At 52.3% G+C, this 22,083-nt stretch overlaps 2 protein-coding genes across 4 annotated transcripts; one reads left to right on the top strand and one right to left on the bottom strand.

The window, feature by feature from the left end:
* Nucleotides 1-140: 140 nt before the first annotated feature.
* On the bottom strand, nucleotides 141-9,295 carry COQ9 (coenzyme Q9). Of its 2 annotated transcripts, XM_086620937.1 has the most exons (9): nucleotides 9,238-9,295; nucleotides 8,156-8,327; nucleotides 7,411-7,546; nucleotides 6,912-7,054; nucleotides 6,556-6,640; nucleotides 4,521-4,625; nucleotides 2,525-2,680; nucleotides 2,188-2,241; nucleotides 141-203 (listed from the first exon to the last, which is right to left on the bottom strand). In XM_086620937.1, exons 1-9 carry the CDS (start codon nucleotides 9,293-9,295, stop codon nucleotides 168-170), a joined length of 945 nt encoding a protein of 314 aa, XP_086477063.1. In that variant the 3' UTR covers nucleotides 141-167. The 2 variants fall into 2 exon arrangements, with proteins under 2 accessions (XP_086477063.1, XP_086477062.1); XM_086620936.1 differs by lacking the exon at nucleotides 141-203 and having other exon boundaries at nucleotides 2,029-2,241.
* Nucleotides 9,296-9,381: 86 nt separating this feature from the next.
* On the top strand, nucleotides 9,382-17,627 carry CIAPIN1 (cytokine induced apoptosis inhibitor 1). Of its 2 annotated transcripts, XM_086620800.1 has the most exons (10): nucleotides 9,396-9,411; nucleotides 10,346-10,592; nucleotides 11,911-12,086; nucleotides 12,409-12,561; nucleotides 13,954-14,030; nucleotides 14,299-14,467; nucleotides 14,676-14,749; nucleotides 15,064-15,179; nucleotides 15,711-15,780; nucleotides 16,361-17,627. In XM_086620800.1, exons 3-10 carry the CDS (start codon nucleotides 11,930-11,932, stop codon nucleotides 16,469-16,471), a joined length of 927 nt encoding a protein of 308 aa, XP_086476926.1. In that variant the 5' UTR covers nucleotides 9,396-9,411; nucleotides 10,346-10,592; nucleotides 11,911-11,929; the 3' UTR covers nucleotides 16,472-17,627. The 2 variants fall into 2 exon arrangements, with proteins under 2 accessions (XP_086476925.1, XP_086476926.1); XM_086620799.1 differs by lacking the exon at nucleotides 10,346-10,592 and having other exon boundaries at nucleotides 9,382-9,411.
* The last annotated feature ends 4,456 nt before the right edge of the window (nucleotides 17,628-22,083 follow it).

Below are 22,083 nucleotides of genomic sequence, written 5' to 3' on the forward strand. Positions count from 1 at the left end.
GGCCGCCGCCGCCCGGAGGACCCGCCCGGTGCGGTCCGCCCCCGCCCCCGCCCCGCCCCCCCGGTGCGCCGCCACAAAGAGTCCGTGCGAGGCCGGGCCGCGGCTTTATTGGTGCCGGGGAAGGGTCGGGCGCGGCCCGTCGCGCTCCCGCGCTGTCGGTTCCCGCTTCACCGGCGCTGGTTCAGCCCCGCCAGGTTCTTGATCTGCGGGGCAGAGGGAGAAGGGCGTCAGGTACCGGGCACGGGGGCTCCGTCCGGCCCTGGAGGCTTCAGCCGTGCCGGGCAGGAAGTCCCGCTCCTGGAGAGGCCACGGGAGCAGGGGCGGAGGGGAAACCCGCGAGCTGCGGAGCTGAGGTGGGGGCGAGAGGCACCATGTGCGGTCGGAGGCCAGGGGTGAATCACGGAATGGTTTGGGTTGGAAGGGACCTCAAAGATCATCCAGTTCCAGCCCCCCTGCCATGGGCAGGGACACCCTCCACTACACCAGGTTGCCCAAAGCCTCATCCAACCTGGCCTGGAACACTGCCAGGGATGGGGCAGTCACAGCTTCTCTGGGCAACCTGTGCCAGTGCCTCAGCACCCTCAGAGGGAAGAATTTCTTCCTTCTATCTAATTGAAATCTCCCCTCTTTCAGTTTAAAGCCATTGCCCGTTTCCTGTCACTACACACCCGTGTCCAAAGCCCCTCTCCAGCTTTCCTGTAGGCCCTTTAGGCACTGGGAGGTGCTGGAAGGTCTCCCCGGAGCCTTCTCTTCTCCAGGCTGAACAGCCCCAACTCTCTCAGCCTGTCTCCACAGCAGAGGTGCTCCAGCCCTCGGATCATCTGCGTGGCCTCCTCTGGACCCGCTCCAACAGCTCCATGTCCTTCTGATGTTGGGGACCCCAGAGTTGAACACAGCACTGCAGGGGGGGTCTCAGGAGAGCAGAGGGTTGGAGAAAGATCACCTGAGATCCAGCCACAGGGACCCTCTGACCTGAACCTGCTCTCCACGTCAGCAGGTTTCAGCTTGGTTTTATTTCTGCGGCTGCACAGACCCTGACAGTGAATTTAACTCTTTGAGGCATTCAGCTTGCCCGACCGTTTCAGAGACCTGGAGAGCTCAGCACACCTGTACACCTTGGATGTGGGAGGTCTGGACTGGTTGCTCCTGATGGTTAATGCACTGGGATGATTTTGCCCTAAAACCAGCTGACAGCAACCCACCCCCCCGCCAAGGCAGGCTAATTCCTCCTGCATATCCGCACAGTGGATCTGCTGCACGGCCAGACGAAACATCCGGTACCAGGGGACACCTCAGACTGCGGGAGAGCATCGTGTTGATGTGCCAGAGCACAAAGAGAGCACAGGGGCTTCTCTGGTGAAGGATCCTTTGGGCACGGGCAGGTGTGAAAGCAGAGAGAGGCTGGGAGATGCTAAAGATATGGAACGATTCCACTGTAACTGCAGGGGGAAGGAGGTGGGAGAAATTCTTCCCAACTGCTTCATAGAGTGAAAAATATTTCTAATTTACGTTCCAGCCTGTTTGTCTCGTACTGGTAGAAGGAAAACGTGTTTCTGATAACAAGGAAATCACTTTGTTGCTAAACGCAGTGGGAGTTGTCCAAAAATATAATCGCAGGGAGGCCCTGAAGCCCTTCAAAAATCATTCCTGGGTACACAAAGGATTGTTCCCTATCCCAGAGAAAGGGCAGCTCCCCCTGCATGGACACAAAGCAGCCCAGGATGCCACCAAGAAGTGCATGCGTTCTTGGAAGGGCACTGGAGTCAATGGAAACAGCTTGAGGAAGTCACCCTGCTGGGGCTCAGGGACAGGTGCCACCTTCCGCGTGTCTACGGGGGCACGGACCTTCCTTCAAAACCTCCAGTGCAGGGACTGGCAGAGGAAGAGATCTCGTGACAAGCAATGGAGAACGCTGGTATTATTCTGATCACCTGTCTCTCATCCCCACAGCTCACCCTGCAGCTTCAGGCGTATTTTTTTACACTCTATTACACGTTATTTCACCACAAAACCGTGAACTAACCCCAAATGACCTAGAAAAATCATCCTTACATGTACTTAAGTTGTGAAAGACAATTCTTTTTCGTGCTGTCCTCTAGATTTGGGAGGAAGAGCATGCTGACATTCAGCATGGAAGGGAACAGAAACTTCTGCCCTTACAGCCCTGCTGGTTTCAGCATTACTTACAGTGACTGCAGCTCCCATCAGGCCCTGGACAACTGCTTCTCCGGTTGCCTGTACCTGGGAGACACAAGGAGAACGTGACCTTTGGCTTTCTTCTGCAGTTACACTTGTGGCCACCCGCACACAGAGATGTAATGCACAACAAACATGCATTTGCTATAGAAAGGTGCTGACAGAAGCCAAGCACTGCAGACAAACGATAGCCAGAGATAAGAAACATGGAAGAGACTTTCCTGGGAATAAATGTCTCCCACCCATTGGGCCAGTCTGACAAAGAGGGTGCCTACGTGTCATTTTACTAGAAAATATGTAAGCACGTATGCCTTGCCCGTACCGTTACCTGGTTAGCCGTATTGCCCATGTTCATGGCATCAGCTACTCTGTTCTCTAGGAAGCGCCAAGTCTCCTCGAAGTCAGGGGATGAATCCTGCATCATGACCAGTTCGGTGGTGTTGTAGATGCCAGTGAGCACAGCCCGACGAGTGTACCAGTTAAACTGCAAGGGCACAAAGAGGGGGGGAGGGGGGGGAGAGAGAGAGAGAGAGGTGTGACCTGAATGCAGATCAAGAACGCAGCTCCTGAAAGCAGACCAGAGAACAGCAAAGGAAAATAGCAGACAGCACATTCCTTCCCCACTCAAACCGTGTAACTCGTCTCTGTGACGCAGTGGGCCACCAGCCAACACCAACATCTGACAGCACAGCTGCCCCCGTGGCACCAGACAGAGGTCACAAGTGCTGTGGCTAAAACTGCTGAACAAAATCCCCACCACCTGCTTCTGGGTGCAGGCAGGCACCTGCAGCAGACAGCAAGGAATTCGCCCTTGCCCAGCTAGCCTGCGTGCATGGTGCAAGAGTTCACCTTTGCTTCACAGCACACGGAGATACACCTTTCCCAAATCTTGTCACAGGAACACCAGTCCTGCCTGCTGAATCACTAATGCACCAGTACACTGCTGGAAGCAATGCTGCAGGTGTGTTACAACGATAGGTTACACTACGCAAAGGTGCACAAATAACAAACTTCAGTTTTTCCAGTTGAACTGCTGGCAGATAAAACAGGAACATTTTTAAAAATGAGTCTTCAACTTCATTTGCTGTTATTACAGTGATTAAACTATTTGGGTACCTAGAAAAAAGGCTGGTTCTTCCATTCATGACTACAAAGCAACAGAGAAATGAAAACACTGGCCTTGATTTTGGAAACAACAGTTGGCTTGAAAGCTCTACTGTCTGCACCATGACCTGCAAGCTTTGCCAAGGGGAGGAACGTGAGGGATGGTGCCACTTGCAGCTGGACCTCTTATGTGCCTAAGACCAAACTGCTCCTGCTGATTCTCCTCGTGCTCCGAAAAGAATACCTGAAGGGGTCTCTGAGGCACGGGGAACCTGGGCAGTGTGAAGAGGGCTCCGCTGCGAGGGACACTGAACCCCTGTGCTGGGAAAGAGGGAGTGGCTCTCTCAGGAAAGAGGGCTCAGCATCACAGTTGCCCAAGAAAACTCTTGTAACCCGTCAGAAGGCGCAACAGAAGACAAAACTACAGAACCTTTCTGCGTCAGCGAGGGGACTTTCGGAGCAGCTCAGTGCACACACTGGCTCTGACGTGCCAATTTGACTTTCACAGCCCGTAAGGGACTTGCAGTTCCTGCTGCAATCACCGTCTTTCAGTTCTCTTCTGGTTTATTCCTTTAATTTTTCTGCCATCTTGTTTATTTTTCACTGTAGTAGCTTCTCTTTTATACTGAGATAAAAGAAGCTCATTAAAGTAGTTTGTTAAAATGGTTCATTTAGCTTTTCCCATCTCTCCCTACATCTACAGGAATTAAAGTAGTTTACTGACTGCTTTAATTAAGGTTATAATTTTCTTTTATTTCCTGCCAGAAAAATTGAAAGCTTTAATAAGCTACTGGTATTTTTAGGTAGATTCTTTACTTGTTTTCAAGTCAAATCTGTAAACACTACTGCTGGTGAAAGAGACAGCTGCTTCACCAGAGACGCTGCTCGCTCACTGCATACTGGGTCAACTTCTTAGTCTCAAAATCTCAACAATTTGGTCTGTGTCTTCAAAAAAAAAAAACAAACAACAGAGCACTTAAAAGAGTTGAGGAAAGTAGGTCCTTTTAAACTGCACTAATCCCATTGACACTAATCTGCATTAGCCCCACTGGCTCCTAAATCTCTTTGGAAATTAAGACTATGAGGACCTTTGGGTGCTTTTGAAAATCCAACAAACAGATCATTTCAAGAGAGACATGCCCCAATGCCTACTTCAACCCATCACTTTGCTGAAATGCCAAGGGGTAGAACCAGCGGGTTGGCAAAGCACAAAGACTTACATCTGTGGACTGGTCTCCAGCGTAGTGCCATATATCATCAATCATGCTGGTGAGGAGGTTGAGGCTGGAAGGGATGTTATGAGGGATCAGCAGGATGCTCACAGCCTGCGAAGGAAACGTACAGATAAATGGGAGAGTCAAAGAGAGAGAATACGGATTAAAGCAGACCAACAATGCTCTGCTTGTTATCTTTTCCCTGTTGCTGTTGACTTGCCTCCAGCTCCCAGTGACAAGTCCTCCCAGCACTTTTCAGCTAGCATTGGTCGTTTCAAGCAGCAGGATTTGTGGGGAATGGACAGCGTGGCAGCTGAGCTCAGGCCTTGGCCTGTGGTAGAGCCCAACGCTGCCCGCTCGGCTCGAATGCCACGGCGTCATCTCTCCAGAGCGGCCTGCCCAGGCATGGAAACGCAGCACGGGCTGAGCTGACACCCTTGTGCTCCGCCCCTCTGGGCAGAAGGTCAGATCTCTCCTTTTTCTGAATTTGACTCTGAATTCAAAGCAGCTACCGAGGGCAAAACAGCCGCTCACAACGGCCCTACTGGGATCCTTTGAACATAATAACACAACACCAGGAGAGCCACAAACCAGCCACATCCTTCACAAGACAAGTTATGCTAATTGGGAACAAAAACATGAATCCTGTCTTCTCTCTCTGCAAGGAGAGCTGGATTCAGCCAGCCAGAGGCCAGCAGTGATTCTGGACAACATGGGCTGACTTTGCAGCAATCTTTGCAGCCCAAGGTCAGGAACTCTTCACTTGTTACTGAGGCCACAATTCAATTCCCTTCTCAATCTGGGCAGAAAGGCTCCAGACTGTCCTGGTTTTGGCTGGGACAGAGTTAGTTCTTCTTTGTAGCAGCCAGAAGAGCTCTGGGTTTGGGATTTAGTCTGGGATTTGCTGTGAGTAGAACGTTGACAGCGCACTGATGGTTACAGTTGGTGCTGAGACATCAAGGGCTTTCCAGCTTCCCGTGTTTTGCCAGTGTGCAGGAGCACAACAGGCTGGGGGGGAGCACGGCTGGGACAGAGGGCCCTCAACTCCCCTTAGGATTTGAACTTAGACTCAGGATTGAGGGACAAATTGGCCAATGGAGTATTCCATATCATGCAGGGTTGTGCCCAGGTGAGGGCTGACTGGGAAGAAGTGCTCTTGCTCTTCCAAGGGCTCTCTCAGTCTCTTGGAGTTCTCTCTCTCTCTCCCATTCTCTTTTTGGGCCTCTTGCTCTTCCCGGATTGCCGTGTCGGGACTTATCTGTTTCGGAATCATTTGCCAGGACAAGACAGGCACTGGTCACCGGGTGGTAAGCAGTTACACTGTGCATCACTTGTGTGTATATATTATTATCATTATACATACATAGATATATTTGCATATTATTATTATTATAATTATTAGTTTTAATTTTATATTATTAATAATTTTTTCTTATCTCAACCCACAAGTCTCCTTCCCTCTTCCCCTTTAATTCTCTTCCCTATTCACTGCCCAGCATGGGGGAGGGTGAGCGAGTGGCTGCCATGGCGTTTAGTTGCCAGCTGGGCTAAACCACAGAACTTAAATCTGGATTTTGAAGGACGGAGCCCTCTCAGTTCACAGATCTCTCCTCAGGTTGCCAAGGGTTTGCCATTCGCCCTCTGGGCAGGCAGTTTCTTGCAACAAAGCAGCAGTTCTGCCTTTCCAGGCATCGAATGACACCAGCGCAACCGTAACAGCGCTGCACGGAGCCTGACTTGCAGTGACACTGCGAACATGACGGAGCAGAGACACAGGTTATCCCTGGGGATCCCAGGTGGGTGGAATGAGCAATGGAAGTTTGCCTTTCCAGAACTGCAAGAAATCATTGTTCTAAGGACACCTTTAACTGCCTTCCTCTAAGGGTGCTCTCCTCTTGAGTATGATTCACATGAATCATGTGAAACCAGGGAGGGTTTCATTTACAACCCTGAACTATTCTAGTGGAGAGAATATGCTGAAGGCCACAGAGTGTTTTAAATATACACAAAAGAAAAGATAATTTTGATACTCATTTTCTACCTGGGGCCAATTCTTAATATATGGAATCAGCATCCTCAGTCTGGCTTCCACAGCATCTCTCAGGAATTGATCTGTAGGCTTCCTCCTGGGTGAGGAAAACAAAATACAAATATGAGGAACATCCAAGCTAAACTCAATTCTGAACTTGAAAAGACCAATATCTTGCCTGCCTCAGCAACAGATACACAAAGTAGTATGTATCCTTTGTGCCTCTGGTCCAACTCAGTATCTGGGAAGGTGGTTTTATTTGGGTACTATTTATTTTTACTTAAAGTATCTGTGTCCCACATGGCCACTCTCTCTATCCAGTCCCCAAAGTCTGCCAAGGAGGATGTCTTTTCATACCCAATACTCACTCTGCTTCGCCCAGTTGCACTAGTTTTTGTTCCTGCTCCAGCAGGTCAGACAGCTTGGTGTTGCACTGAGAGACAAAGTGCAGGACCAGTTCACTGCCATCACTGTGAAACATCCCTGCAGCAGCAGCAGAGAGGCCCAGGGTCTGCAGGGAAGAAGGGAGAAGCACAGACCAGGTCATACACTGCTAAGCAGGATCGAACAAGGAAACATGTTCTATTTATTTCGTGAACAAAGGTATATGAATTTAGACAAAGCAACACTGCATTAAAAAGCGCTTCCTGCATGTTTTCCTCTCTTTAGGATCACTACTCTACGTCGTGCCTTCGTTTAGCTCTGACAGGGTTATCCTATAGTAGCTGGGACGCATTCCTGCCCGCTACCATTTGCTGACTAGGGCGCATCGCCCAAGAGTATGTGGGGGAAGCATGCAGGCCTGGCTGTCTTTGGACTTCAGCTCCATCCAGTTTTCAGCTGGTTTGTTGCTTCTCTCCCACATACCTTGGCTCCCTCTGCAATGGCTTCTGCAGTCCAGCCATGTTCAGGCACAAAGTCCAGCGCTGCTGTGAGGATTCGATGCTGCAGCTGCTCCTCGCTCTCATAGTCCTCAGACTCCTGGCCGCCCTGGCCAGTGTAACTATGAGAAGGTATTGTTACAGTGAGGGGAACGTCACCATCAAACATCAGCAACCTGGACTCTGCCACTCGCTCGCTGCCACCACTGTGTGCAGGCACGCTTTGAGATCTGCTTAGTATAAATCTCACCTCCTCCTGTAAAATCCTTCCCTTTTCAGAAAAAGGATTCTTAACGAGCCTTTGCCATGAGAGGAGAAGAGAAGGATAAGGAAGGGCTCAACCTAGGTGCCTACCTGGAGAACACTCAGCCTCGCTTTCCCCCTCTTTTAAAAAAAAGCTGAACTACAAGCTTTTCTAACAGGGACTTTATAGTTATAGGCATATGGACAACGCATTGTCCATATTTTGTGTAGATTTACACAAAAATCCGGAAGAGAAAGCTTGCGTTTTGCAGACCAGAGAGGTTCCCTCTTGAAAGCAAGTCCCATTCTGTCTCCATGGCAGACAGTGGAATTTGTACTGTCAGAGCAAACTGGCTATCCAGCTGCTATAGTCTGAGGCTCCATTAACTCTGGATCTCGTCTCCGAGCTTCAGATGCGAGCTTCAGGAAAGCCAAGCCTTCTGATCCTGCTGTCAGCAGGACGGTGCTAGAAATAGCTACTGAGTTACCTGGGGCGAGGGCCCTGAGGTTCCTGTTCAGGCTGGTGATCGGCTGGATGTGAATCAAACTGCTGCTGAGAGGGAGATGCCAACGGCTCCTTTTTCTGCTCATCGGAGACTCTCCTCAGCACGGCTGAGACCTGGAGAGCACGCCGTGGCGAGTAGAGCTGGCACCTGACCACTACAAGGGAAACCAAGAGAGTCAGATGTCTCCTTCCAACAAACGGGAGCACAGAAAATTAAGGTGAAGGAGAGAGCTGCGGCAAATGCAGCTGAAAAGAATAGAAATGGTTGGACTCGATGATCTCTGAGGTCTTTTCCAACCTAGAAATCTATGAATCTATGAAATTTGTCGGGACAGTCTTTTTGTACAGTTCTGAGGAGTGCTCCTCTCAGCTGAGCTCACATTTACGTGGTGAAAACACAAACGTTTTGCGAGGCCAAGAACTGCGCAGGCAGCACATACATCAAACAGAAAGGGGCTTCCCAACCCTGCGCTGGAAGCCAGGCACACAGCCCCGCACGGAGCCCCCGGTTCAGCCCTCAGCGAAGAGGCGAGCCAGGGCGAGAGGTAATTCTCCAGACAGCAGGCGGCCTTCACAGACCCAGCGCGCTGCCCACCCTGCGTGGCTGCCAGACAACTCGCAGGCGACGCGCCTGGCGACGACAGCCGCCCTGTGAGGATGTTTAGTTTAACCGCCGTGAGGTCTGGCTGGTTTTAATCATCCGGGGCTGCGCGGCCCACAGCTCCGAACACCCGCCGCCAAACGCCACCCGCCCGCCCACCCCCGCCGGGCCCCTCGCACCCCGCGCGGGGCGGTTGCAGGGTGAGGGGCCGGCCGGGCGCCAGCCCGCTGAGGGGGGGAGGGGGGTGTCTCGTCACGCCGGGCCCTGCCCGGCCCCCCGCCCCCGAGCGCCGCGCTTCCCGGAGCCCCTCACGGGCCGGGCCGAGCCCCGTCTCTGCCCTTCACCTCACCTTGCCCCGCCCCACCCGCCGCGCGCACGGGCGCGGGCACGCGCACAGGCACGGGCGCGGACACGCGCACGGGCCCGCCCGCCCTTCCCAGCCGCGCCCCCCCCCGCCCCCTCACCCGCGCGGCCCCGCCACAGCCGCCAGCCCGCCCGCCGCAGGCCGCCCGCCGCCGCCATCTTGGAAGCGGGCAGAGGGCGATGACGTGGAGGGGGCGGGGGGCGCGGCGGTGACGGCGTCAGAGCGAGACGGGGCGGAGCGACCCGGCACGGAACGGGACGGAACGGCTGCGGAGGTGAGCGGGGCCAGGCCGGGCCGGGCCGGGGGCGCCGCTTCCCGGCGGCGGGTGACGGGCCCCTCCCGCCGTGGCCGGCGTTCTCTGCTTTCCCCCTGAAAAGGCCCTTCGCGGCCTGGCCTGAGGCGGCCGCCGCGGCGCGGGGAGCTCTGGGGCGCGATCCCTTCGCGTACCTAATTCCTGCTCCCGCGAGGCGGCCCTGGCTCCGATTCAGGGGCTCATCCCGCCCTTTCCGTCCCAGGGGATGTGCGGGAAGCGCCCGCCGGCTGCAGGGCCGCTGCAGGCGCTTCCCGCCGCCGCGGGGTGCGTCCCGGGCCGCCGGAGCTGGCCGCGGTGAGGTGCGGAGCGCTCGGCGGGCTCCAGCTTCCCGTTTTGACGCGCTGTATGCCATAGCTTTTTAAGCTGTCGAGGCTGGAAGCCTCCGGTGTTGTTTAAAGGCCCTTTCTTGCGCCGTTTAGAGCAGTGCTGTTCCTCAGGGACTGTTAAACGTGTGTGGAGTTAAGATAAGGCCCCGTCCCCCGCCCCAGCCCTGCGTCTGCCCGGCCCCGGCCCTCGGGCCTCCTCCCGGGCACGGCACTGAGCAGCCTGGAACGGCGGGAATCACAGAATGTCAGGGATTGGAAGGGACCTCAAAGGATCATCGAGTCCAATCCCCCTGCCGGAGCAGGACCACCTAGATCAGATCACACAAAACGCAGCCAGGCGGGTTTGGAACATCTCCAGAGAAGGAGACTCCACAGCCTCTCTGGGCAGCCTGTTCCAGTGTTCTGGAATCGCCCCCGGTGTGGTGGAGGAGAGCTCAGTGCCTTCACTGAGCCCCAGCCAGCCCAGCGCCCGGGCGGCTGAGCCTGGTCACTGTGGGCCAGAGCTGGAGATACTGAAAAGGAAGACGGCTGGTACCCAAAACCTTTCATTTTATATATATTCCACCTAGAAAACATGAGAGAGGAAAAATGTCCTCCCCGTCATCCCATGGAGAACTTGACTCTCCATGCTTGGATGGTAACTAACTTGTAGCCTTTACATGGACTGAAGGCAGACGTGATGTCATGTTTTTGAGGACTACGGTAATTCCCACTTCCTTCAGATTGCATCTCAAGAGGTGATGCAGGCCGGTGGTGCTGCTGAAGTCTGGCTCTGCCTGCTCTTGAAAGGTCACAACCTGCTGTTCTGAGAGGAAGGTGCGACTTTGGATTTTTGTCTTCCGTGTGGGACTAGTGAGAGAGGCCCCACGTTAGTATCTTTTGAGGTTTTCAGCCTTCTTCCTGGGAAAGGTGACTTTTTAATGAGATTAACACGTATTTCCTAGTGTTACTATCTGTTGTAGTCGCTCAGCGTGCGTTGTGTGTGCACGCAAGGCCAACTGTGAGCCGCCGTAACCTGCAGCGTACATCCAGGATCTTCCAGCCCTTATCTGGTCGGCAGCGTGGGCTGCGTTAGCGCTAATTCCTGCCGTTGTAGCTGTGACAAGGCGCAGGGCTGTCCTGTTCTCAACTTGTTTGCAGTTTCCAGGAGAGAGGGATCTGTGGCACTTAGAGCCAGAGGAACAGTGGCTCAAAATCTGCTCCACACCTGCCTGCAGGCAACTGAGTTAAATTTGGCACAGCGTATCCGTAAGCCGTGCTTTCCTGACAACATGGTGGCAGTAAGGCATTACCCAGGATGTAATGATTTCTGGAAAAGGCCTTGCTTACAACAGGCTCTCCTGAAGCTAACTGAAGATGCACTGGGCAACTGGTGTGCTCACAGGAGCGCTCTGTTCACAGTGGTCATGTTAAATAAGAAAGAAAATAGGTTTGCATTGGGTGAGTAGAGCGAAAGAGGCTAGGTAGTTTGTTCCAGTAGCCGGTGCTGCTGTGATGGTATGATAACTATTGTGGCACTTCTATCGTGCAGATTTTCTTTGGACTCTGTCAGGAATGCAATCTTTTATAAAATATTAGTGCAGAGAAGTTTCTCAAAACAGTCATTTCATGACACGTTCTGTTCCCATCCTCCTGCTGTGTAATTGCTCACCCAGCAAGAGTTGAAAGAGCCTCCAGCTGGAATGCTGGGAATGCCGAAAGTTACTTTTTAAATTTTTTTTATTCTCATATACTGCGGAAGCAAATTCTGCTAGATCATATCCTGAGTAGGAGAGACAAGGCAGTGTTTAATGTCAAATAGTTGTCACTAGTCTGGAAATCCAGAAATCCTATATAGGTCTCTATTCAAATCTTTAAGGAAAGCAGGTAAGTTTTTTGTTGGTTTGTTTGTTTGTTTTTTTTTTTGCAGTCTCCCTGTGAAACTCATCTCTGAACTGGAGAGAAACGCTCTCAAGTGTAGCTATTTCTTATTGTCATGTTAATGCTCAGCTTGTGGGAACTCTGCTGCCTGTCTCCAGAAAGTAGTCCCCATTTATCAAGATTAAGTCACAGTCTGCAGAGGTTCGTGCTGTGCTTGTCACTTACCCTTCCTCTCTGTCTCCCTCTGACCCTTTCCATTCTCTGCCACTGTCAGGCTTGCCGGTGCTGCGGAAATGGGGGAGTACGGAGTCGCACCAGGCCAGCGCGTGGCCATCATCTGGGACAGCTCCTCGCCGGTTGAAGCCCTGAAGGATTTGGTGGATAACATTCAGTCGCTGGTGGGATCTGATAATCGTGTTTCTGTGGAAAACATTAACCAGCTGTCTCAGTGTAAGAATGAACTTAATTTTTCACTGTTTTGTTGAAAGGGAGAAGGTGCTTCTGTTGTGTGAGCTGACGTCATCCCTGCTTTGTACATGAGCATTCAGAACAACAGCAGCACCTACTGCTAACTCGTACCGCTGGCAGTGGAGCAAAGAAAGGGATGCACCCGGGTTGTGCCTCCTGTGACTGTTACCTGTAACCAGTTACTGCTGTTGTACACAAGCATGAGAGAAGGGGAGGGCGGTGGAACTGGTGCATTAGGCAAAGCTGTGTGCATGTCTGTGTAAAATTGTACCAGCTTCCTCTTTCTTTCTTTCTTTCTTCCCAGCGGCTCACAGGGAGTCCAGTTTTGACGTAATTCTCTCTGGCGTGGTGCCAGGCAGCACAGCGCAGCACAGTGCAGAGGTACTGGCAGAAATAGCTCGGATACTTAAGCCGGGGGGCCGTGTCCTCTTGAAAGAACCAGTGGTTACAGAATCAGGTGAGAGAATCCGCATCAGCCTTGCTTTCATGGCAACACAGCACTTCCTGAGAGGATTAGACTGAAAGGGAAGGGACAGGAACCCTGACTGGTGTTCAGAGGTTTTCATTCTGCTGACACAGTAACCTGAATAGCAAGGTTTTTATCCTGTGTTCCAGCTGGTAGCAGTTAGATGTTTGCAGTCACTCTCCTTCTGTCAAAACGCTTGTTCCTGAACTACGCTGAAAAGCTCAGTGGTCACTGGTCCTCTCTTAGGGTGTGTAGTGTTAAATAGTTGCAGGTGTTGTGTTTCTGAGGAGCTTCTGAAGTGATTTTAAAAACAGGTGACAAGTGGTGAGAGAAGCTGTCCCAGAAGCCAGCTGAGAAATAATTATACAGAAAAGAGAGAAGTGTTTGGACTCAGTTTTAAGAGTAAAGCCAGAGCATCTGCTGTGGGACAGCTGGGGAACGCACAAGGAGGTGAACACAGCATTATTTCTCTGTTTTATACGTGACCTGCATTCAAACCTTGCTGGCATAGGGAGCTCGTTCAGGATGGAACTGGGAAATAATATGTAAGAACAGAGGAATCTATGCTGATGATGTTTCTCTTGGCACAATCTACAGTGCTGAAAATGGTGGCGGCAGCAATGCCTTCTTCAGGTTGGGAAGATTTGCGCATGCTTTGGAGCTGGCAGTGGCTCTGTGGTGCAAGAGATACCTTAGGGGCAGGGAGGAACAAAGAACGTGCAAAGTCTGGAGTAGATGTGGTTTCTTTTTTCCAAAGTCACATCTGACAGGCTGGAATTTGGTGGACTTGGAATAAAGTGCAAGTGGGGCTAGTGAGAGAGGGTGAATGAATTCTGTGTAGCACAATCCTGTGCCCAGGCGAATACGCTTGTAAGGACTTTTTGATTAAATAGTTTTTAATTGATTGTAATAGGTTTTTTTTGATTGTAGTAGTTTTTGCCTACGATAACAAGGCTTTGAGTGTTATGTTTCTGAATGTAACGTCCATTTAGGAGGCTGTGTTTTGTAAACTTCATGAGTTGTTCACTTTAATATGTGAAAATGTTTGGGAGATTTTTGTTGTTTGGGTTTTGGGTTGGTGGGTTTGGTTGTGTTTTTTTTTTTTTTCCTTTTTTAGTGAGTGTAAATCAGGTTGAGGAAGGTTTTGGCATATATAGAAAAGATCGGGAGCTGGAACGCCTTTGTGACCCCAGGCTGTTATTTCGATGAACAAACTGCTTGTGCTCTTTCTGTTTTGTTCCTGCTGTCAGCTAGAAAGGGCCTGATTTTAAACCAGAGGTTTTGCTTGAGTACATCCTTCTAAAGCTCTTGCTCTCCCAGGTTTCTCAGTGATCTCTATTCTTGTTCTTCCCTCCTCCTACTTCCTGCTTTTGTGTCTTCCAGGAAACAACAGCAGAATGAAGACAGCAGCTAAACTCCCCACAGCTCTGACTCTCTCTGGGTTGGTGGAAGTGAAGGAGGTACGTATGTACCAACCGCTTCCAGAAATTACCCTCGTGTTGAAATGTAGATGGTGATTCCTGGGGATTTGCTGGGTGAGAAAGTGTTTAGCTACCCTGGTTTACTGTAAATGTGCATGGACACAGCCTGCCACAAACTTTAGTTACTGCAAAGGTCGTGGTTTTCTTTAGGATTGAAAACACTGGTTGTCTGTGCTCACTGGAATGCTGGACTGGGTGCTGAAATAAGGGGTTTTGCCTGAGGTTAACCTAGAACCTTACATTGCAGCTGCAAAAGGAAGCGTTGACCCCAGAGGAGGCCCAGTCAGTCCGAGAGCATTTGGGTTACCAAGGCAATGACCTTCTCATTGTTCACATAGAAGGCAGGAAGCCCAATTTCGAAGTGGGATCCTCGAGTCAGCTCAAACTTTCCTTTGCCAAGAAACCTGGTCCTTCAGGTAAGGAGTGGTGCGTGCTAAATGTCTGAATTCCCTGCCTCTCAGGTGACAAACATCCCTTGGAATAGGGAGACAGCTCCGAGGTAGGGAGTACCACAGTAAAAACCTGTGAAGCGGGACTTTCCAAAGTTGTTTGAACTCTTATTTGTTGGGAGTAAGTGAGGCAAAGCTGGAGTAACTGCTATTTCTTCCTTTGTTTTGGCTCCAGGAAAACCCTCTGTGGACCCAGCCACTGCCAAGCTGTGGACACTCTCTGCCAATGATATGAACGATGAAGAGATGGTATCTGGTTTTGTTTGTGAGGCTTTGCTGTTGTTCGTTCTCTCTCTTCTTTCCTATTCTAAATAGTTTCAGTCACACCTCTTGGGAAGCTTTACAACTTAACAGGTAGAAAAGCATCCCCAGGGCAAAATCTCTCATCTACACTATGAGGGCTTGAGAGCCCAGAGGTGTGCAGAGGGCGGAGGGAGACATGGATGAGAGGGCACAGCTGCAGCGCTTTAATGCTGGTGCTGCAGGTAGCACCATTTCTTCGAACTTAACACAGCAATGACAGCTCAGTTTCCTGCATGTTATCTTCCATGGTATGTTTTCAGGATCTTCTGGACTCTGATGAGCTTTTGGATTCGGAGGATATGAAAAAGCCAGATCCGTCTTCCCTCAGAGCTCCGTCCTGCAAAGAAATGGGCAAAAAGAAAGCCTGCAAGAACTGGTCAGTGCTGGGACGAGTGTGTCAGTGAACCTTTCAACTACAAAATTAAACCATTAGAGTTGGATGGATTTTGAAAAGATTGTCGACCCTTTGCTGTTCTTCAGAATAATTCTCTTGGTTCCTGTCCTTTATTATCTTAACTATTTAATTTTAAATCCAAATACAATGAAAATTGACTAGCCACAGCAAAACTGCTCCAAGTTGCCGCACTGATACGATCAATGGCCTTCCTGGAGGTGGCTGCACAGTGTGCCCAGCCTTGGGTAAAATCCTGGTTTCTCAGATTTCGAGGAGAAATGCCATGCCTAGCAAGTGCCGCAGAGTCACTTCCCACTGAGTTTAGACCTGGGGAGTGTTCCAACACTCGTTACACAAACACGGTGTTGAAGAGCAAAGCGAAGAGCGTGACAGCCTTGGAGTCAGCGCTGTCGTGTGACAGAGGCTGTTGCGTGTGAGTAGGGCTGGAACAAGTGTTGGTGACTCACAGCTTTTAAGCAGAAAGATACAGGCGACTTCTTTGTTTCTCCACAGCACCTGTGGCCTGGCTGAAGAGCTGGAACAGGAGAAGAAGAGTTCCCAGCCCAAATCTGCTTGTGGAAATGTAAATAGTCATTTTCGTTTCTGTACTGTGATTTGCTGTACATGATGTGTGTCCAAGAGCCGTGTTCTCTAGTGGCTGCTCCCTAAGCTGGCTTACTGCTTCAAACTCTGCTCCTGCAGCTTCTGCAGAGCTTCAGCCTGTGGCCCTGTGCCTGTGTGCTCCCCACCAGTGCGTGCTGTCTGTCCCAGCACAACTGCTGCTTGTAGGAGTCGGGAGTGAACACCGAACCCTTACCTCCTTGCTCACATGCTAACCAGTGATCTGCTCGGGGAAGATCACCTTATGGGAGCCCAGGGGGGACCTGGCAGTGGTTACAGAGGTGCCCAAACCCAGCATGCAGCTGTGCCTGAGTGCACCGGCTGGGCTGGGAACTCATTTCTTCATGTGAGCACCGTACCCTGCACTGCTCTGCCAACCACACTGACCAGAGGTGTGTTGAGAAGTGGGTAGAAGGGAAGCGGTGTCTGTGCTGGTACATGCTGAGGAGCATGTCGTCTCTTAAACTGGAAAAACCATATCACAAGGGGAGAGAACTGAAAGCTGCCCCTGATCACAGAGGTGCCTTTCTTTCTCTTGCCAGTGCTACCTGGGGGATGCGTTCCGCTGTGCCAGCTGCCCTTACCTGGGGATGCCCGCCTTCAAGCCTGGTGAGAAGATTCTCCTGAAAGAGAACCAGCTGCATGATGCCTAACAAAGACGTCTCTGGATGTCCTGCGAAGGACTCCTCTGCTTTTCCATCCATCTGAGGTTCTTCCTGAAGTCCTCCTCATCCTCTCAAACTCATGTTCTCTGGCCTCCTTGTGGGGAGGGACACTGTGGGCACTGACACTGCTGTGAGCTCATCACTTGTAATCAGCCTCAGGCTACCTGATAATCTTTGGTGACAAGTGGTCACCATGTATTAGACTTGGTGTTGCATCCTGGTTTAGCTGGCTTGACTTGATACTGGGACGCTGGCCGGCACAGCATGTCCCATCAGCAGAGGGAAGCAGAATCAAGCGTCAGGGTGCCCTCGTACATGTGGCAGGAGCGGTACTTCCCCGTGCCCGTGTTGTACAGCTCTAGTTTGTCCTGGTTTTCCCTGATGAATCAGCAGCTCTGGCTCAGCGCTAAGGTGACACCAGACTTCTACTGTCTTTGGAATTTGAACCTGTAGTTCCTTACCAGGTGAAGGTGGCTCAGCAGCTCCTGTTTTGAGTCAGGAGCAGCGAGTACACTTGGCAGTACATACTCTTGGCAGCCTAAGTTAACTCCTTGGTCAAGTCTGGCAGGCAGGATGAATTTCCAAGTGTTTTGGGAACCTGCCATTGATACCCCCTGCTCTCACCTACTTCCATCAAAATGACAAAGATTCAGTCGCACTGAGAAAACTCCTGCCCCTAAGGCAGGGAGCAGATTAAACAAGATCTGTCTTGTCCTCCTACACCTTTCTGTCCAACACTGATAACACAAGGGCAGTCTGAGACTGTCGCCTGTCTTGGTGGTCACCAAGTGAGTTACCTGCAGTGTCCAGTAAGAACATAGCAATAACTGAATTTCTAGATGATCCATGGTCACCATCTGCTCCCGCTCTGCAAGATACCGACTACTAATTATTTGTGTAGTTACTGCTAGTGAAGCATCTGCGCAGGTGCAGGAGGAGGGAGCCGTTCGTGTTCTGTGCCACGTTTGCTTCTCACCCAGGGAAGGAGAGGTGGAAAAGCCAGTGTCTCAGTGGGGATTGCTTTGTCTGGAGCTCTTGCTCCACAGGATGTGACGGGGTGGTGGTGTGCTACCTGAGTTACACACTGAACTCAGAGGAAGCTGGGATGAAAAGCTGTTCTGTTCTTGGAATAAAGTGACCAATAGTAAAGCGTTTGTTTAAGACTGGTATTAGTGGCCTTGTAAGCGCATCTCTTCTTTTGCCCAGCCTCTCAGCGATTTCTGGAACCATCTGAACGTTGAGTTGCATCTTGGAGTTCTCCAGAAATTGTTCTGCTGAAAACTCGAATACGTGCTGCCCACTGGAAAGAACAGAATCGTGCTGCCTAGATTAACTTTTTTATTCAGTCTAGATTTTGGAAAGAGGCTTTCTCCTGGTTGAGTAAGGAGAAGGCTGCCAGGGAGAGAAGGGAGGGAGTCCCTGAGGGAGTCCCGTGTGTGGATCAAGGGGCAGGCACTGCGGTGTGAGCTGTGTAGTACTTGGTACTTGCTTGGGAGCCAGAAGGGAATCTGAGGGACTGGCAGCAATGGAGACCTCCAAGAGCTTGTATGTTATGGGATGGCTGCCCCCAGTGAGAGCACAGCTTCCCCAGACCCCTTCCTCACCCAAGTCCCTGCTTCTGTCAGCCAGAACGACTCCCAAGGAGACACAAATCTTGTGACAAACCTCCTGTCCAACAAACCTGTTGGTGCTCCCATTTCGTGATCTAAAGAAATGGTGGAAAACCCTCTGCGCACCTACGACCTTCTGGGGTTTTATTGCCTTATTTTCAGCCTCACTGGCAGCGGAAGGTTGGACCTCTGTGTGTCTCCCTGTGAAAGATTCCTGACAAAGGCAGCCCTTAACCTGAACGCTGCTTTCCTTTCTGGAGTAAGCAAGATAAGAGAGGGAGGAGGCAGTGGTGGAAGCTTTTGTTTTATGGTGATTCACTCAACTGGGATTTGAACAAGCTGGAAGCACTTTCAGATGCTGCTGATTCAGTTAATGACAGTTAAGGCTGTAAAATCTTGTTCTCTTTAACCACCGCAGCACTCGGGGTTTAACCCAAAGAGGGGCTCAGAACTGCCCCACACCTTTAATTAACCCCGCCGGTAATTAACGCGCTCCTGGGGGAGTCACCGCTGGGGCGGGTGGGAGGCCCCGCAGGTAGTAGACCCAGGAGGCGCCCGCCCGCCCGGGCAGGACACCACCATGGCGCTGCTGACCGGGGCCACGCCGGCGGGCGGGTACCCTGCGAAGGAGACGGCGATGGTGGCGGCAGTGTTGGGGCGGAAGCTCTGGGGGGCCCTGACGGTGAAGGCCGGATGCTCCACCGTGCACCGGAAGGCCGCGGGGTGCGGGACGATGTTTCGGAAGGGGATGGAGACGGTGCCGCCAGCCTTGATGAGCACCGGGCCCTGCGGCGGTGGCGGGAGGGCGCAGCCCAGCAGAGGGATGCGGTACTCGCCGCCCAGCGGGGAGCTGAGCTGCAGCGTGGCTTTGGCTTCGCCCAGCTGGCAGGGCTCGTAGGTCACCGCCACGCTCAGCTCCGAGCCCCGTGGGCCGGCGGAAGCCACGCTGATGGTCTTCTCCGTCTGGAAGTTGGCACAGTCGGTCTGCAAGGGGAGAGAAGAGACCGTGGAAGGGAGGGGGGTCAACGAAAGCAGAGCCGGCACCTCGGGAAGAAACCCAGGTCCTCTGTCATCGTGCTGTCCTTTGCCTGGCACTGCACCCGGCCCATCCGCACCACACCCCTGGTGAGTGCCCACAAGGACTGTCCAAACGTGCCGAGCAGGGACAACCCTGCACTAAACCCCGAGAGACCCGACTGCCAGAGCTGGGGGCTCAGGGGGAAGTTCAGGCACCGTAGGACCTGCAAGAGCAGTTCCCACGAGGGCAGCAGAGAGGGGTCTGCCAGTAAGGACAGTTCCACTGGAGACAGATCCAGTGTCAGTGGGAAGACTCCCAGGTGCACATGGCCACCCTGCCTATGCCAGGCCAAGCCAGAGGGGCAGATGGCCCCCTATCATCCGGCAGGCCTCTACATTAGGATTAAATTCCTCTGTGGAGCTCTGTGGATGGAGAACCCCAAGAATGAAGAAACCTAGAAAGCACCTTTTTCTTTTTGTCTTAGGAGAAAGGGCCTTCCAGATGTGACATGTGGGGCAAAAGCCACGCTGGTAGGGGCTGACGATGGGTATTTTGGGACAGGAATAAACTCACTGGGAAAGCCTCCGACTGCTGATGCTCTGATGGGGAAGAAGTTTGGTTTACGGCCCTTATAATGGTTCAGAAACCAGGGAAGAACCATCACTCAAGTGTGTTGTGTTGGCAATAATGACAGTAAAAGCAAGAGTTTCTGGAGACAATAATTCTCCGGACTCGTGCATGAGTGCCATAGGGTACCTGGGCTGCTCCATCATGAGATATCCCATGATATCACAGAGACCACAACCACGTTCAGCACAGGCTGCAACGCGTCAGCTTTTGGCAGAGACCACCAGTTTGCACGTGGCTGAACACGTTCCTTGTCAAAAGGACTCGCCCACCTTGTGTGAGCGTATCGGGTCACCGTGCATCCACCTGTCCCCTCAAACGTGCTGCTGGGCAACCTCACGGGTGGCTCCAATGCCGGGAGGAAGCAGGAGCTGCTTAGCCAGCAGAGACGGTGGTCTGCTGCCGGCGGCGGTTCGCTGGAAGCTGTTAGCTTTCACTAGTGTGCTCCTCACCTTCTTCTTGACAGGCCACTTGGCTCCCGGCCTTTCCGTGGTGTCCACCCACTTGGCAGTGCGCAGGCAGTCGTCCCAGTCGGCAACCTGCTCCGGCGGCAGCTGGAAGGCGATCCTAGCCACCCTACATGTCACCGGGTGCCTTCTGAAGGTGACTGCGACATCCGAGTTCAAGGTTACTGTGATGTCCTTAGCACAGCCAGCATGGAGGTGTCCCACCTAGGGAGAACGGGAGAGCTAAGACCAAACTGGAATCACTGGCTAAGGCAGGAATGACAGCAAAGGGACTGATGTGGGGAGCAGCTGTGCCAGGAATCTGCATTTTACTGTGTATTTATCCGAGGTTTGAGAGAGAAAAGTCCAAACAAAAGATGCCACCTCCCATAACATACAGCCTTTTCTGTGGGGCTGACAGCCCTGCCCCAGCAGTCAGGGACTGCATCTCCTACGGGGCACTGAAACGGCTCCCGCTGGTACGTGGTGACCCCCCGCTAGCTCCTGGGAACCTGCTGGGCACTGCTTGAGCAGCGTGGAAAGGCAGAGGTGTCCAAGCTCACCTGGGGGGAGAAGTGGAACGGGGCATCTGCCAGCCACTCGACCCGCATCGCCTCCGCCCTGCTGCGATTGGTGACGGTGAAGGTCATGCTGTAGGGTGTCCCAACGTGACAGTCCCCAAACTGGATGTGATCCACTCTGGCAGCTGTCAAGAACGAGAGCAAGAGATCTCAGAGTGGAGTAAGGTCCATCCATCCCCCTGACACGTACGCCCAGCTCTCGCTGGCTCCAAGGATTCCTCCCTCCAAGGCTTCCTCCTTCTGGGAGAAGCAGTTCCCCACCCTGCCACTTTCAGAGATACACCCTGACACGTCCCTGAACATGGATGCAGTGCAGCATGGGCTGCCTCTGTGCACATGGCCGGCACGCTCACAGACCACCAGGTCCGGTGGGCAACAGCCCACCATGGTTATACAGAGGATACAAACTATCATACATGGTTCTTCACCTCCACCGTATGCCATGGGCTGGCAGAACTCCTTTTAGAGACACCCAGCTGAACACTGGTATCTCTGGCCCTTCCCTGCATGCCTCCCCCTTGACAGAGGGTCTTCCCTTGTGTTCTCAAGTGTGGCTGCTCTGCCAGCTACAAAAGGCAACAGGGTCTGTCCGCTAAGGCTGGACCACACCTGCTCTGGCACAGCGTGAGCAGAAAGACGTATCTGCCTGTTCCTTGCTGCGTCCTGGCAGCCTCTCCTCTCTTAACCTCGATTTTGTCTTCCTCCAGACTGCCCTCAGTGTTGTCCTCCTCTTCCACTAGTCCATGGATGTTGTCTAGCATGAAGTCATCCTCGTAGCCTTCACCCACCAGCTGAATGTCGGTCTCTTTGTATGGGTTGCCCACCACTGACAGGTGGATCTTCCCTTCCAGGCGTTGGGCCAGGGTGGGTTTGACAAGCACGTCAAACTCTGCTACCTCCCCGTGATGCAGGAGCAGGGAAGCGGTGTGAGGTTTCCTCCCTGCATAGCAATCTGCACAGGAAATCGGAGACGTGATACAGCTGTACAGAGGAAACCTTTCCACGGAGCATAAGAGGAATAAGAGGTTGAAACCCAGCTGCCTCTAAGCACAGGGTCTCCCACCAATGAATGGTTCCAGACCCTCCTCCTATGTTCACAAGATTATGACACCACCATACTTATCACTGCTTAAGTGTCTGAACCTCAGGTTAACGCCCAGCTCTCACTCAAACTGCATCCAGCCAGCTCCTGCCATATGCAAAGCCAAGTCAAAGAGTGTTTTTGGCTTTTGTTGGCTGGCTGGGGGCTCAAGGGCTGCCTCCATTGAGGCTGGTAACTCCCCACATGCAACAGAGACCTCAGACGGTCCATTCAAGC

The sequence above is a fragment of the Tauraco erythrolophus genome, chromosome 15 (assembly GCF_009769465.1).
Source record: "Tauraco erythrolophus isolate bTauEry1 chromosome 15, bTauEry1.pri, whole genome shotgun sequence".
NCBI classification, from domain to species: Eukaryota; Metazoa; Chordata; class Aves; order Musophagiformes; family Musophagidae; genus Tauraco; species Tauraco erythrolophus.